Source organism: Pan paniscus, chromosome 1 (assembly GCF_029289425.2).
Source record: "Pan paniscus chromosome 1, NHGRI_mPanPan1-v2.0_pri, whole genome shotgun sequence".
Classification (NCBI taxonomy): Eukaryota; Metazoa; Chordata; class Mammalia; order Primates; family Hominidae; genus Pan; species Pan paniscus.
Window position 1 is genome coordinate 218,035,928 of NC_073249.2, and position 16,234 is coordinate 218,052,161.

General features: G+C 44.6%; 1 protein-coding gene across 3 annotated transcripts in view; it reads right to left on the reverse strand.

Moving 5' to 3' along the window:
• Positions 1-2,006: 2,006 nt before the first annotated feature.
• Positions 2,007-16,234, reverse strand: part of UBE4B (ubiquitination factor E4B) — a 147,886-nt gene continuing 133,658 nt past the window's right edge. For 2 of the 3 annotated variants that reach the window (XM_003822106.6, XM_008975635.6), the window contains 5 exons: positions 15,327-15,461; positions 12,266-12,457; positions 4,433-4,607; positions 3,688-3,834; positions 2,007-3,355 (listed from right to left, as the gene is read on the reverse strand). In XM_003822106.6, the coding sequence (XP_003822154.1) occupies positions 3,294-3,355; positions 3,688-3,834; positions 4,433-4,607; positions 12,266-12,457; positions 15,327-15,461 (711 nt within the window). In that variant the 3' untranslated portion in view covers positions 2,007-3,293. Of the gene's footprint in view, positions 3,356-3,687; positions 3,835-4,432; positions 4,608-12,265; positions 13,301-15,326; positions 15,462-16,234 lie in introns of those variants that run through there. The other variant, XM_063594812.1, reaches the window with a different exon arrangement.

Here is a 16,234-nt window from a genome sequence, read left to right on the forward strand (position 1 = left end):
TCTACTAAAAAAAAAAAAAAAAAAAAAAAAAAAAAAAAAATTAGCTGGACATGGTGGCATGTGCTCTAGTCCCAGCTACTCGGGAGGCTAAGGCAGGAGAATCACTTGAACCTGGAAGGTGGAGGTTGCAATGAGCCAAAATTGCGCCACTGCACTCCAGCCTGGGTGACGGAGCGAGACTCCGTCTGAAAAAAACCAAAAAACAAAAAAAGTACCTACTCAAATGAGGCCTATTCATGTCACTTTAGCACTCCAATCAAATTGCTGTGAAATTCACTACTCGATGTACCAAACCCAGAGGTTACAAAAAGTGAACGGTGTGCTCAGCTTTTTTTTCAAAAGATATTCAATCAATATCTTTTTAAAATCTACACAACACTGAGTCACAACACAAGGCAGATTTTAATCATCTTTCTCTCAAGGATCATTTCTCTTCTGCCAATCTGATTCTCTTATTTGACAATCTTCCTTTTAGCCAAGACCTACTTTTAATATATTTTGGGATTTATTTCAATATCCACAATTAAGAGACTGCAGACAAACACAAAACAGCAACTCTTGAGACTCTAAAAATGGAAACCCAAACCATCTTCCCCCTATAGATAGTACAGGCAGGAGACTGACTGTGTCTCTGTCCTATCCGGCAGGTCCTTGAAACCTCTGAATTATTCAAAACGACAAGTGCATATGGCGGTATAAAGCAGCATTTTATTACATTCACGGGGACAACTGGAGGATTAAAATAAGAGTTTGGAATCTGGGATGGAGAGGAGACAAGCAGTACACACTGGTCAGATAACCACACAAACAAAATTAGGCAAGATGCCAGTCAGTATCCTAATTCTAGAGGCACTAAGCTTAGATATGTAAGTTTAGTAAAAAGTAAACCCAATTAAACAGAATCTTCTGCATGGTGAGAATATGGATTTTTTTTTCTTTTTGTTTATATTGCCTAAAATTTTTGCTATCATGAACTTTTTCCTTATTTATTGTATCTATCTATCTATCTATCTATTTTTTGAGACGAAGTCTCACTCTTGTCCCCTAGGCTGGAGTGCGATGGCGCAATCTCAGCTCACTGCAACCTCCACCTCCTGGGTTCAAGCAATTCTCCTGCCTCGGCCCCCCGAGTAGCTGGGATTATAGGCACCCACCATCACGCCCAGCTAATTTTTGTATTTTCAGTTGAGATGGGGTTCCACCATGTTGGCCAGGCTGGTCTAGAACTCCTGACCTCAGACGATACACCTGCCTTGGCCTCCCAAAGTGCTGGGATTACAGGCGTGAGCCACCACGCCTGGCCATTTTATATATATATAAAAATATATATAAATAAATATATATGTAAATATATAAAAATATATATAAATAAATATATGTAAATATATATATAAATAAATATATATGTAAATATATATAAATATATATTTTTTCTTTTTTGAGACGGAGTCTCGCTGTCACCCAGGCTGGAGTGTGATGACGTCATCTCGGCTCACTGCAACCTCCACCTCCCAGGTTCAAGCAATTCTCCTGTCTCAGCCTCCCGAGTAGCTGGGACTACAGGCGCTGCCACTATGCCCGGCTAATTTTTTGTATTTTTAGTAGAGATGGGGTTTCACCATGCTGGCCAGGCTGGTCTCGAATTCCTGACGTCAGGTGATCCACCCGCCTCAGCCTCCCAAAGTGCTGGGATTACAGGCGTGAGCCACCGGGCCCGGCCTGAGGAAGAATCTTGAAGGTCAGGGAAGATACTTGAGATAAAGCAGAAGAAACTCAAGAAAGGCAGAAGACTGAATATGACAAAGCTTACCCCCTCAAATCAGCAAACAGTGAAATGAGAACCAAATGTCGAGACTGACATGAATAAGAAAGTTTTCTTTTAAAAATAGCAGCTCCTAACTGGATCCAGGAAAGATCATTCACCACATGCAAACTCACTTGGCTCTTGTTTACCCACCCACCCTGCCCTTTTTTTTTTCCACAAAAGAGAAGAGACTCAAAGAAGATTTCTTCTGAATGTGTATCACCATTTATTGTAGTTTGCGTTAGGAATTCAACAGAGGACATTGTCTGTGGAGGGGAAAAAAGGAAAAGAAAAAAGAAAGTATGTTTTTTATAGACTTAATTTCTTCAGAACACTTTATGGTTTCAAATCCTTTTTTTTTTTTTTACCCCAAAGGAAATTCAAGAATTCAAGTATGTTAAGTAGGGAGCAGTAATACAAAAAGTCTTATACTTGTGTGCGCGTGTGGCTGTGTTTGTCTGTGTGTGTTGAAACCGGCAGACATACTCCCACATTCTTGCACCCTCTTTTGCTTTGGTAAGGCCAAACACATCATACAAATGACCCTGCCTCAAACTCACACACCCAAGGGTTGAAGAATTGATTTACCCCCAGAGGATAACTGTGAAGGTTTCGAACTGTCACGTAGCATTAAAAAAAAAAACCCAACCCTCATCTCCCCAAAATATGATAAGTCACATAAGTCCTGATACACTTACACCCCTAGATTTTGCTGCAGCTGCTCCTCAGATGCCGAATAGAGGCTTATCACAAGGACCAGAGCAGCAGGATTTTCTTTATTTTGTTTAGAATAAAAAAATCTTAAAGGGACATTTCAAAAGAAAAAAAAACTGAAATTCAAATTCTGAAAATATCTTGCCTTTTTTATTAATCATGTCATCTAACACCAATTAAAAAAACAAATATGTGAATATGATATAAAAATACGATCCCAGGATTAACACTTGGTAGCAGGCACAGTTATCTCACAGAATATATGTTTGGAGGGCCAGGGAAAGGAGTTTACTTTTGTTTTTGCTTCTCTTAAAAAAATCCACAGCAGTGCAAGTAGGGTCAGGAAGGGGGAGAGGGGAAAAAAGATTCTTTAGCAGCAAAATGTCCAAGGTTCTCTAATCACAATCAAATCAACGGATATTGGATTTAAAAAAAATTCATGAAGGGATGCTGCCCAGACCCATTAGCCATCACTAAAAGACTTCCGTTGCCCCAAACTGTGACATACGAAGGACGTGCTTTATTACACAAGCAACCATAAAACCTGTCCCTTAAGCTTTTGACCGTGTTTGTCACTTAAATATATGTACAGGAAGCGGGCTCCTCTTCTCATCCATGTCCTTTCAGGTCTCAGCGTTTGCTCGCTCTGGGTGGGCCTGGGGTGGTTTGCCACATTTGGCCTCCAACACATGAACGGCAGCTTCACTGCGGCCGCTGCTTCTGCTTGCCTCGTTGGCCTTGGCTGTGTCTAGCAGAGGGTGGGCGGCGGAACGGTTTAGTGATCGCTGTTCTGTTTCTCTCTCATCCACGCCTGAATCTGCTCTTTCAGTTCTGGCACTGAGAAAAGAAAAAAAGGAGGATTAATGCCCCAGATGGGAGGGCTCTTCCTGAGAGAGGATGCTTGTCGCTCTGTATAAATGGGAAGAAAAGGCCATTCTTTCCCTCATTGAGCCGAAGACTCCAGAAGGACTGGGACATGAGAGGGAGGGACTGGATGTCTGCAGGGAAAAAGGGCCAAGAGTGTTTTGGGTCTTTGCTACAGAGTGTCATAAAGTAGGTAGTTTCTGCATTTGATAAATTTCCCTTCTGCTTCATCTCCAATATGTGACTTGGGCTTTATCTCTTGGTACTGACGCCAGCGCTGCACCTCAAACTGCACCCTCCTCTACCTGGTTCCAGCATGCTCTCTGTCAGCGTCTGCCGGTTGAAGGGGTCCGTGGGGGAGTTGAGCAGGTGCCGCAGGATGATGGAGCGGTCCATGATGGTGCCAGAGGGCAGCCGCACGGGGTCTGTCATGAGGGTGTCCATCAGAGGGTCTGCGGGGACAAAGCAAAGCAAACTCTAATCTACTGAGAGCCCACGACTGAAAAAGAAAACAAAACCCGTTCTACCGGCGAAAAATCTATCCAAAGGAACAGCAATCAAAGGGCCCCTGTGAGGCCCCCAGGTTTAGAAGGAAATCAGCCTTCAATAAAGGCATATACATTGCCTTTTGTAAGGGGAAGGCGCTTCTTTGTCAGCTACTGCTGGGGGGAGGGAACAGAGAAGAAAGAGCCTGGGACAGACCCAGCAGCAGGCCCCACAGGCTCCGTGGCGAGGACGGCAGGCTGGAATTCTTTGTCTTAGGACTTCTGGGAATTCTTTGAAAATGTGAATCCCCACTTGCAAAGGCAGCCCTGCCCTTAGAATCTTCAGGGTTGTTATCTGGCTTTAAGTCAGGCTAAGCTAAGGATGTTTCTTCCTCTCAATTTACAATATGAGCTAAAAATAGGCAAATGTAATTTAAGACAAATTGTCTCAAAAAGCGGCTCTAGCACACCATTAAAAATTAATAGCACAGGGCGTCCTCTTGTAATGTTATCCATTTCCAGTTAACTCAAAAGAAATCAGCATGAAAACGACGAGTCCACTTGCCTCTGAACTCATCAGGAGCGTCACTGTAGTCGATTTCTGCGCGTGCGTTCTTGGCCACTATCTCCTCCACTTTCTCGGCGAGCAGCTTAAATTTTTCTATCGCTATTGTGGATTTGATCCCTGCCTTCCGCATCTTTGAAATAACTTCTTCAAACAATTCCTTACTGTAGGATCTCTGCAAAGGAGGAATGGCAATGTGAGATGTAAATGTACGTCAGGTGGAAAAAAGCGAGTTGCAGAAAATATCCAAAGTATTATCCATTTGTGGATTTTCCCCCACTAAAAAAGCCCTAAAATTATATATACACTCATATATTTTATATATCTGTCTTTATGCATTTATAGCCACATAAAAGTATGCACTTTTTATGCTTACAAATGGATAAAGACTGGAATAATATGTGCCAAACTGTACGAGGTCACTCCCTCTGGAGAGGGCTGCAGGACTGAGGCAGACGGGCTTTTTTTTGAATTTTTACAGCTAGCACGCATTTCTTTTAAAGTTTAAACATTAAAAAGAGAAGGAAATCTAGTCTATTTCAGTCCTTGGGGGGCACTGTGCCCTGGCAGCCTATAAGAAAGAAGAGGTGAAAATTTCAGCTCTCTTCCACAAAGGTAAGCATGGTAAAAACAATCCACTATTGTTCATACTCTGGAGGAGCCTTCTCCTGTTCACTTTCAAGCTTCTTCAAGCTCATTTAGTTCAGCACTAGCACATGTCAGGGGCTCCATGGACGTTAGACCACCCTGGTGAACTGATGAATAGGCCTGGGAACAGACACGATTTATGTCCCCAGGAAGGGAAGATGTGGAGTGGAGGTCAGGCGCCCACCGTGGACCCAGACAAATCTGAACTTGAATTCTGGCTCTACCACCTACCAGCTGTGCAGTCGTAGGCAAATCTGAACCCTCCTGAGCCCAGGTTCTTTGAGTGTAAAATGGGCAGAGTAACATCTACCTCACAGGTGCCTAATTCATAAAAATCACTGCCATGCCAAACAGTAAAGTATGCTGTAGTTTGTATTTATAGTAAAACATATATGGCAAAAACACTGGCCACTTGCTTAGTGATGATATATATTTGTATTTGTATCACCATCGCAAAACAAGTGGCCAGTGTTTTTGCCATATATGTTTTACTATAAATATATATATATATTTTGAGACAGAGTCTCATTCTGTCACTCAGGCTGGAGTGCAGTGGTGCAATCATGGCTCACTGCAGCCTCAAACTCCTGGGCTCCAGCAATCCTCTCACCTTAGCCACCCAAGTAGCTGGGACTACAGGTGCATGCCACTACGCCCAGTTAATTTTAATTTTAATTTTTGAGACGGAGTCTCGCTTTGTCACCCAGGCTGGAGTGCAGAGGCACGTTCTCGGCTCACTGAAGCCTCCACCTCCTGAGTAGCTGGGATTTCAAGTGTGCGCCACCACGGCTGGCTAATTTTTTTTGTATTTTTAGTAGAGACAGGGTTTTGCCATGTTGGCCAGGCTGGTCTCGATCTCCTGACCTCAAGTGATCTGCCCACCTTGGCCTCCCAAAGTGGTGGGATTACAGGCGTGAGCCACTGTGCTCGGCCTAAACCTCTTTTCTTCATAAAGTACCTAGCCTTGGGTATTTCTGTATAGTGATGCAATGGACTAACACAAGAATATCTGCAAATCATATATCCAATGATACATGTATCATCTGATATCACCTAGCATCCAGAATACATAAAGAACTCTTCTGGTTGGGCGCGGTGGCTCACGCCTGTAATCCCAGCACTTTGGGAGGCCGAGGCAGGCAGATCATGAGGTCAGGAGATCGAGACCATCCTGGCTAACATGGTGAAACCCCGTCTCTACTAAAAATACAAAAAAAATTAGCCAGGCGTGATGGTGCATGCCTGTAGTCCCAGCTATTTGGGAGGCTGAGGCAAGAGAATTGCTTGAATCTGGGAGGTGGAGGTTGCAGTGAGCTGAGATCGCACCACTGCACTCCAGCCTGGGCAACAGAGGGAGACTCCGTCTCAAAAAAAAAAAAAAAAAGAAAAAGAAAAAAAGAACTCTTCCAACTCAACAACAAAAACACAAACAACTCAATTAAAAAATGGGCAAAGAACATGAATAGACATTGCTCCCAAGAAAATATAAAAATGGCCAGGAAGCACATGAAAAGGTCTCCAATGGTATTTGACATTAGGGAAATACAAATCAAAACCACAATGAAATACCACGTCACTCCCACTAGGATGAGTATTTAAGAAACAAAAACAAATTAACATGTTTAATTTAAACTTCATGATGGAAAGAATATAAACTAAACCAAGGAAAAAAAATGAAAAAGAATGGAAACTTAAACCCTATACATTGCCAGTGGGAATGTCAAATGGGCGGCAGCTGTAGAAAACATTCTGGCATCCCTCAAAAAGTTAAACATGGAATTACCACATGACCAACAATCCCACTCCCAAGTGTAGACCCAAAATAACTGAAAACAGGTGTTTAAATACTTTTACACAAATGTTCATAGCAGCACTATTTGCAAGAGCCAAAGGCTGGAGACAACCCAAATGTCTATCAATGGATGAGGATAAACAAATGGTGGTATATCCATACGATGAAATATTATTCAGCCTTAAAAAGGAATGAAAGGCCGGGCGCGGTGGCTCACGCCTGTAATCCCAGCACTTTGGGAGGCCGAGGCGGGCGGATCACGAGGTCAGGAGATCGAGACCATCCTGGCTAACACGGTGAAACCCCGTCTCTACTAAAAAATACAAAAAATTAGCCGGGCGTGGTAGCGGGCGCCTGTAGTCCCAGCTACTCGGGAGGCTGAGGCAGGAGAATGGCGTGAACCCGGGAGGCAGAGCTTGCAGTGAGCCGAGATCGCGCCACTGCACTCCAGCCTGGGCGACAGAGCGAGACTCCGTCTCAAAAAAAAAAAAAAAAAAAAAAAAAAAAGGAATGAAATACTGATACATTCTACAACACAAATGAACCTTGAAACATGATGCTAAGTGAAGGAAGCCAGACATAAAAGGTTACACACTGTATAAGTCCGTTTATATGAAATATCCCGGAGAGGTGAATAGGTAAATCCAAAAATAGGAAAAGAGAGACAGAAAGCAGATTTGTGGTTGCCAGGGGCTGGGGCAAGGGGGTCTAGACAGTGACTGCTTTAAGGGTTTTCCTTTTGGGGAGATACATGTAGTGGAACTAGGTAGAGGTGGTGGCTGTGCAACGCTGTGACTGTACTACATGCCACAAAATGGTACACTTTTAAATGGTTACTTTTACGTTATATATTAATTTTACCTCAATAAAGAAGAAAAAAATAACAAGAAAATGAAGCATTAAATTTGTGAGATGCAGACTCATATTCTGGTAGGTTAGAGGAGGGAGCAATTACTTAGGAAAGACTGACTGCATGGGGGAAGTGTGACTTTGATGGGATTTTTATTTTTTTTATTTTCTTTTTTATTTATTTATTTATTTTTTTGAGACGGAGTCTCGCTCTGTCGCCCAGGCTGGAGTGCAGTGGCGCGATCTCGGCTCACTGCAAGCTCCACCTCCCAGGTTCACGCCATTCTCCTGCCTCAGCCTCCCGAGTAGCTGGGTCTACGGGCGCCCGCCACCACACCCGGCTAATTTTTTGTATTTTTAGTAGAGATGGGGTTTCACCGTGTTAGCCAGGATGGTCTCGATCTCCTGACCTTGTGATCCGCCCGCCTCGGCCTCCCAAAGTGCTGGGATTACAGGCGTGAGCCACTGCACCCGGCTATTTTTTTTTTATTTTCTAAGTAGATGCTGAATTTTTTTTCTTTTTTAATGGAAAATGGTGTTAACAGACAATGCTTCATGGACGACAGATATGCAGTCTGTCCATGGAACTGGCGTCTGCCCATAAAGACACAGTCTAGGCCACTTTAACATCTCCCTATCCTGGTCCTCTTGGCTCCCAGGACCAATGTGGTATCCCACTTCTCTGGCATGGAGCTCTGCCCTCAGATTCCTGAGCATCAAGCTCAGTGGCTCTTCACCCAGGCACCTTTCTGTCAGCCTTCTGGACATGGGTCTTCAGCCTACTCTTGGTATAGAGGGAGAGAAGCCTCTCAGTTTCTTTACCTGCAAAGCTGTCATTTTCTTCTTCCTTTGTCTTTCCCAGAAAACAAGACATACCAAACCAAACTAAGACATACCAAAGCAAACTAAGATACTGCTGCTTCCAAAGAAGAAAATGCAATTTTACAACCTCTTCCCCAGTGCTTGCCAATCGTCTATCCTTCTGCACTTACCGCCCCCTGCCCCACCAAAGCTCTCTTCTAAAACAATCAAGTAAGCAGGCCCCTAATCAGCTTATGGCCAATATAAATAGAAAATACCCAACAATCAGCACACACACCACACTGTGAACGGAAGCAAAAACACTTTTTTTTTTTTTTTTTTTTTTGAGACGGAGTTTCGCTCTTGTTGCCCAAGCTGGAGTGCAATGGCACGATCTCGGCTCACTGCAACCTCCACCTCCCGGGTTCAAGCGATTCTCCTGCCTCAGCCTCCCGAGTAGCTGGGATTACAGGCGCACACCACCATGCCTGGCTAATTTTTTGTATTTTTAGTAGAAACAGGGTTTCACCATGTTAGCCAGGCTGGTCTCAAACTCCTGACCTCAGGTGATCTGCCCACCTCGGCTCCCCAAAGTGCTGGGATTACAGGTGTGAGCCACCGCACCCAGCCCAATACTTCTTCTTTTTTTTTTTTTATATGGAGTCTTGCTCTGTCACCCAGGCTGGAATGCAGCGGTGCGATCTCAGCTCACTGCAACCTCTGCCTCCCAGGTTCAAGCTATTCTCCTGCCTCAGCCTCCGAGTAGCTGGAATTACAGCCGCCTTCCACTGTGCCCGGCTAATTTTTGTATTTTTAGTAGAGATGGGGTTTCATCATCTTGGCCAGGCTGGTCTTGAACTCCTGACCTCATGATCCACCCACCTTGGCCTCCCAAAGTGCTGGGATTACAGGTGTCAGCCACTGCGCCCAGCCCCAACACTTCTTAAAATATGCTTTTCTCTCCATGTGTCACTGGCACATGTGTGTTTGTTTCACTGCTCTGGAAGAACAGGACTATTTAGACATTCAAGGAGCCCCGTGTGTCACTGTGCCAGAAACTGCTGTCTACGACCCAAGCCAGGTGCCACCAGAGGCCACCACCATAATCTAAGGCATGACCAGGCAATGCAATGTGTGGTTGGTCACCAAACAAAGGCCGCTCAAAGCATTCCTTTGTCACCCAGTTGCTTTGCATCACCTCACTGGGAGTGCTGTGCCCACCCACACCGAAACCTGTGTGTTACGTTAAGCGCCTGTGATGTGGCAGCCACAGCACAAGCACCCTGGAGAGGGCGCACACTAAACAGCTCTTCCAAGTCTCTCTACGGCAACGATGGAAGAGCCCCGGGGCTTTCCACACCGACCTCTGGCTGGGCTGGAGACGCCAGCTACAGTCAGGTGTGGACCCCACCTCAATGGGTGAGTGCTTCCCTTTTCTTTCCCTCACTGCAGGCTATGACTTGCTTTCTGTTTCTAAATCAGTGCAGTATTATATAGTCGGGGGCTAGTAAAGCAGTGTGTGTGTGTGTGTGTGTGTGTGTGTGTGTGTGTGTGTGTGTATACATATATATAATTTTTTTTTTTTTTTTTTTTGAGACAGTCTTGCTCTGTCGCCCAGGCTGGAGTGCAGTGGCTCGATCTCCGCTCACTGCAAGCTCTGCCTCCTGGGTTCACGCCATTCTCCTGCCTCAGCCTCCCGAGTAGCTGGGACTACAGGCGCCCGCCACCACGCCCGGCTAATTTTTTTGTATTTTTTTAGTAGAGACAGGGTTTCACCGTGTTAGCCAGGATGGTCGTGATCTCCTGACCTTGTGATCCACCCGCCTCGGCCTCCCAAAGTGCTGGGATTACAGGCGTGAGCCACTGCGCTCGGCCAGCAGTATATATTTTAACATCTCCTACAAGTAACTAAAATTTCCTAACCCTCTTACGAGCCACTACTTTGTATGATAAAACTGCTTTAGACACACAGTCATGTGTTGCTCTGAGAAATGTCTGTTAGGCAATTTCGTTGCTGTGTAAACATCATAGAATTTACTTACACAAACCTAGATGGCGTGGCCTACACCACGTCGAGGCTCTACGGTATAGCCTATTGCTCCTAGGCTACAAAACTGTACAGTGTGGGACTGTACTGAATCCTGTCGGCAGTTGTAACACAATGGTGAGTATTCTAAACATAGAAAAGGTACAGTGAAAATACGGTATTATAATATGATGGGGCCACATGGTCTTTGTGGTCCAGCATTGACAGAAACAGCACATGACTACGTATTTTTTTCACTGCAAATCCTTTGTTAAGACCACTTCCCCTGCTACATCAGAAAGCACCTACATATGTGAGTTATAGCTCAATAAAGCTGTCATTAAAAAAAAGTACCTACAATGCTTCTATTGTAATATTACTCCTTTGGATGAGATATGGGTAAAGAACCTTCTAGAATGCCTACTGATGATTAACTTGAGCCATGAATAGTATTTGGATAAGTAGTGTGAACAAAGACAGAGACACAGAAACAAGCATGGTTCTTTGTGGGCATTTTAAGTGGACAGCAGAGAGACTGAGGATATGGGTTCAAGGCCAGGCTGCCTGGACATCGATCATGCCTCTGTCCCACACTAACTCTGTGACCTCGAGCAAGCTATTTAACCTCTCTGTGCCTCTTTCCTCACTTTAAAACAAAGACTTTACAGAACCTACCTCAAAGGATTTTGTGAGGACTAAATGGGTGGAGATATGAAAAGTGGGTGAAATGAGGTGTACAGTTAATAAACATTAGCTGTGAGGACGTTGAAAATGAGGCAGAACGGACCATGGAGGGGGCCAGCCCTTTATGGGATGACTAGAAGATCACGCAGGGACAGCTTAGCCTAAATCGGTGGCTGTGGAAATGAAGCACACATAGACAGATCTGCTCACAGGAGACCCACGGAATAAAGGAGAGGGAAGAATGTAAAGAAAACCACACAAGGTTTTTAATCTGGACAACCCCAAAAATAACAGCACTCTAGCAGGAGACTAGGGAAGAAGATTCTGATCCCTTGAGAAACCAGGCTCTTTTCAGAAATGTAATGGATTTGTCAAGAAGGCCCTTAAAAAGATGGGGTAAGAACTCAACTGGAGAGGGCTCAGAGCGCCAAACCTGCTCTTTACTTTTGTTTTTTACTTACTTACTTACTTACTTATTTATTTTGAGACAGTCTCACCCTGTTGCCCAGGCTGGAATGCAGTGGCACAATCTCGGCTCACTGAAACCTCCGCCTCCTGGGTTCAAGCGATTCTCCTGCCTCAGCCTCCCGAGTAGCTGTGATTACAGGCGTGCACCACCACACTGAGGTAATTTTTTGTATCTTTAGTAGAGATGGGGTTTCACCGTGTTGGCCAGGCTGGTCTCAAACTCCTGACCTCTTGATCTGCCCGCCTCGACCTCCCAAAGTGTTGGGATTACAGGCGTGAGCCACCACGTTTCTGAGACAGGATCTCACTCTCTCACCCATTCTGGAGTGTGGTGGTGCAATCATGGCTCACTGCAGTCTGGCCTCAAGCAATCCCCCTGCCTTGGCCTCCCAGAATGTTGGGATTACAGGCCTGAGCCACCGCGCCCAGCCCAAATCTGCTCTTCACACTCAAAGGAAAACAACCCACTCATCTTCATTTACACCAGACAAGTTCCCTGGCCACTGTGGTTATTATCTCCAAATCTGCCAGTAAACTCACGGAGAGACCAACTCAACTCACTGACCTGGTCGTCAGCAATGGCTTTCGCGAACCGAGCACAGTCCAGCTGTAAGTAAATATCCGTCAGTTGGTCCAACAGCTTCTTTGGTTCAAAGCCGTATTTCTCAGGGTTTTCAACTTTCAGGTCACGGCACTTGGGGCCACAAAGTTGCTGAAGATTAAAGTTCAGCATTGCAGCCAATCGGGGTCCAAGTTCCTAGGAAATCACAGGATAATAGGACAATTCATGCTGTTGAGACAAGTGAAAAGGACCAAAAACTCCCATTTCAGTGGAGGAACAGGAATTGGTTGGATTAATCTTCAAAGAATCCTTACAGGTGCTGTGTATCATAAGCTGAAGAAAGACAACATTATATTCCAACTTTACTCCCCATTTCTGATGTGATAATTCTAATACTTAATGGAATGTTGCAGGCTGATGAAATATTTATTTATAAATACCAAAAGAAGCCAAACTTTTCTTTACATTTATGCTTTTAATTAAAAAAAGTATCACTCCAAATTCATTGAGAAACAAGTAAAAGAGAGAAAATTATACAAATCTTACCATTATCTGAGCCAAAAAAGTTTTGAGTCAGCTCTTCCAGCCAATATTTCATAAACTTTTTTCCCCATAAATGTTAAAAGCCCCTGGCAGTTCAGTCTGTGTCATTCTTATGTACTTATCAGATACAAATAACAAAGTAATGCAAGGAAAGAAGATAAAAGTTATGCCTTGAATAGTTTTAAATCTAGTCAATGAGACAGAGTAAACTTAAATGAAACACCTGGAAAATAGTAATAATCTATGCTGTAATCTCACAAGGTGACTCAGTACCCACTACGGTTGGGCATACGTGGTTTTAAGCAAACCTGAAACAGGAAGATGTGGCTTAGAGAGCATTAAACACTGGCCATAAAAGGGAGTCACGAAAGCATTCCTTTAAGTCACAAGGTTTTCATGAAATGTAATAACTGGATTTATACAAATTCAACATATACTTAGCTTTTCAAGAATTTGCTTTTGCACAGAGTACTCCTGTATTTCACTGTTGAGAAGCTGTGAAATAAAAGAGTCATAACAGGACAGAGTTGGTCATTCTGTTTGAAGTAGGAGAGATCTGAGCTAGTCAGTAAAGAAGGTGAAAATGCAAACCTTAAAGGTTTGCAAAATGAAATGCCTTTACACTTTGTCTGCAAAGGCCAGATAGTAAATAGTGTAGCAAAGGAAATGAAAACATCACAGCAGGCACAGGCACAGGCTGGGGCCAAAAGAACAGGGCTACAGTGTACAGATGGCTCAGGTCTATGAGCAGGCCTTAAAATAAATTTATTTATTTATTTTTGAGAAGAGTCTTGCTCTGTTACCCAGGTTGGAGTGGCGTGATCTCGGCTCACTGCGACCTCTGCCTCTTGGGTTCAAGTGATTCTCCTGCCACAGCTTCCCAAGTAGCTGGGATTACAGGCATGCACTACCACGCCTGGCTAATTTTTGTATTTTTAGTAGAGACGGGGTTTTGCCATGTTGGCCAGGCTGGTCTGGAACTCCTGACCTCAGGTGATCCACCCTTCTTGGCCTCTCAAAGTGCTGGGATTACAGGCATGAGCCACCGTGCTTGGCCTTATGCCAGGTACTTCTATGTGTGTTTTCGCTTAGTCTTCCCAACAAGTGTACAAAATAGGTGGGTGTTGACCTTGTTACAGAGGAATTAATCAACTATTTACTATCTGGCCTTCACAGAATTCTGCAAACCTTGAAGGGAGGCCAGTGTCTGGCCAGTGAGCTGTTTTGTTTCATGCTCCATGGCCTTGCACTTTGCAAACTTTTAAGGGAGGCCAGTGTCCGAGCTGTTTTGTTTCGTGTTCCATGGCTCTTGCACTGAAATCTGTTTATGAAGAGCCATGAGGTGGAAAGTTAAAAGAGTGGAAAAGAGTTGTCCTCAGGCCAGGGAGTGGCAATAGTGCCTCTGCTGATGACAGGAGTCACATAACAGAGAGTCACATAACGAAGGTAAGAGCAAATACAGAAAATCAGGGGAAATATGCAGTAACGTCATATTCCATTGTAAAGTAAACATGTCTCCACATAGGCAAATGGCTACTGAATCTTAGGTCCCCGTCTTGCCTTCCTCACTACCCTTGTCCTGGCCACACCATAAAACTTTTCAACTTTGTGGTGGGGGTGGCTGAAGCAGGGCAGAAATCTTCAGTGATGCTGCTCAGTTTCAATTTTAGAAACAGGAACCAGGTCTTATTAGTTGAGAACAAACATTCTGACTATTTGCAATCCACCATAAACCCTAGTGATGGCCGGCTCCCATTAACCTTTGGCTTCCTGAGTGTAACAAAGGTACAGCTAAGAGAGCCAAAGATTTTACACGGTCTCAATTATTCTACTTAATATCCTTCCATTGTCAACAGCTGTTACCTTATGCTTTTTCTTCTTCTTTTTTTTTTTTTTTTTTGAGACGGAGTCTCACTCTGTCGCCCAGGCTGGAGTACGGTGGCGTGATCTCGGCTCACTGCCAGCTCTGCCTCCCGGGTTCACGCCATTCTCCTGCCTCAGCCTCCTGAGTAGCTGGGACTACAGGCGCCCACCACCACGCCCAGCTAATTTTTTGTACTTTTAGTAGAGATGGGGTTTCACTGTGTTAGCCAGGATGGTCTCCATCTCCTGACCTCATGATCTGCCCGCCTTGGGCTCCCAAAGTGCTGGGATTACAGGCGTGAGCCACCGCACCCGGCACCTTATGCTTTTTCTATAAGTAAAATATAGGAATCAATAATGGTAAAAATATGTCATGACATCAACATGAATAATCCAATGTACTGTCTAAGCACAAAGTGCAGTAAGGCATTTGGAAGTGGCTGTAGACTATGTGGTGACATCAGACATCTGCTCTTCAGTCCATCAACAGAGTCTGGTATCAATTAGCATAACTGGGAACAAAATCAGTCACAGAATTTCACTTATTGATGACTGTGATCCTAAAATTTCCAGGACTTCAACAACTGCTAAAGTTATAAGTGAGAGAGTCTGAATGTGGAGTCCAAACCACCAAACAGAGCCCCGGGTTTCTACTCACCGGTCTGAGGAAGGGCTTCTGGACCTGCTTCGTGAGGATGTGGAACATGTCCACGGTTTCGGTGGCCAGGGCGAGGTAAGAGCGGGACACACGCTCATCCTGAGCAAGCTGAGACTGACGAGCCTGCTGCTGATCCTAGGACACATCGAACAGACGCTGAGTAAGGCTCGGTCCCGGTCATCAGCTCAGCAAAGCGCCAAGCACATAACTGGAAAGTGCGTGATAAACCCAACATGCTTAGGGAATGACAGAACCGCCTGCCACATGTCCCAGATAACTGAAGTTTCATCCTTTCAGCATCGGAGCTCTTTGAGACTTCCAGCCAGGTGATGTTGGTGCCTTATTTAACTCTGCTTCCTCAATGATAAAAGAAGTCACCATCTGCCGGGCGTGGTGGCTCACGCGTGTAATCCCAGCACTTTGCGAAGCCAAGGCGGGCGAATCACGAGGTCGAGATCGAGACCACCCTGGCCAACATGGTGAAACCCCGTCGCTACTAAAAATACAAAAATTAGCTGGGGGTGGTGGTGCGTGGCTGTAGTCCCAGCTACTTGGGAGGCTGAGGCAGGAGAACTGCTTGAACCCAGAAGGCTGAGGCTGCAGTGAGCTGAGATCGCGCCACTGTACTCCAGCCTAGTGACAGAGTGAGATTCCGTCTCAAAAAAAAAAAAAAAAAAGTCACCATCAACTTCTATTCAGGATGAAATAAGATAATCGAACATAGTATCTGACACACATCATGGCACTAAGAAAGGGTAGTTTATTTCCCTTAATAATAACTTTTACTTAGTCATTATTATTATTATTATTATTATTTTTTTTTGAGACGGAGTTTCGCTTGTTGCCCAGGCTGGAGTGCAATGGCGCGATCTCGGCTCACCGCAACCTCCGCCTCCCAGGTTCAAGTG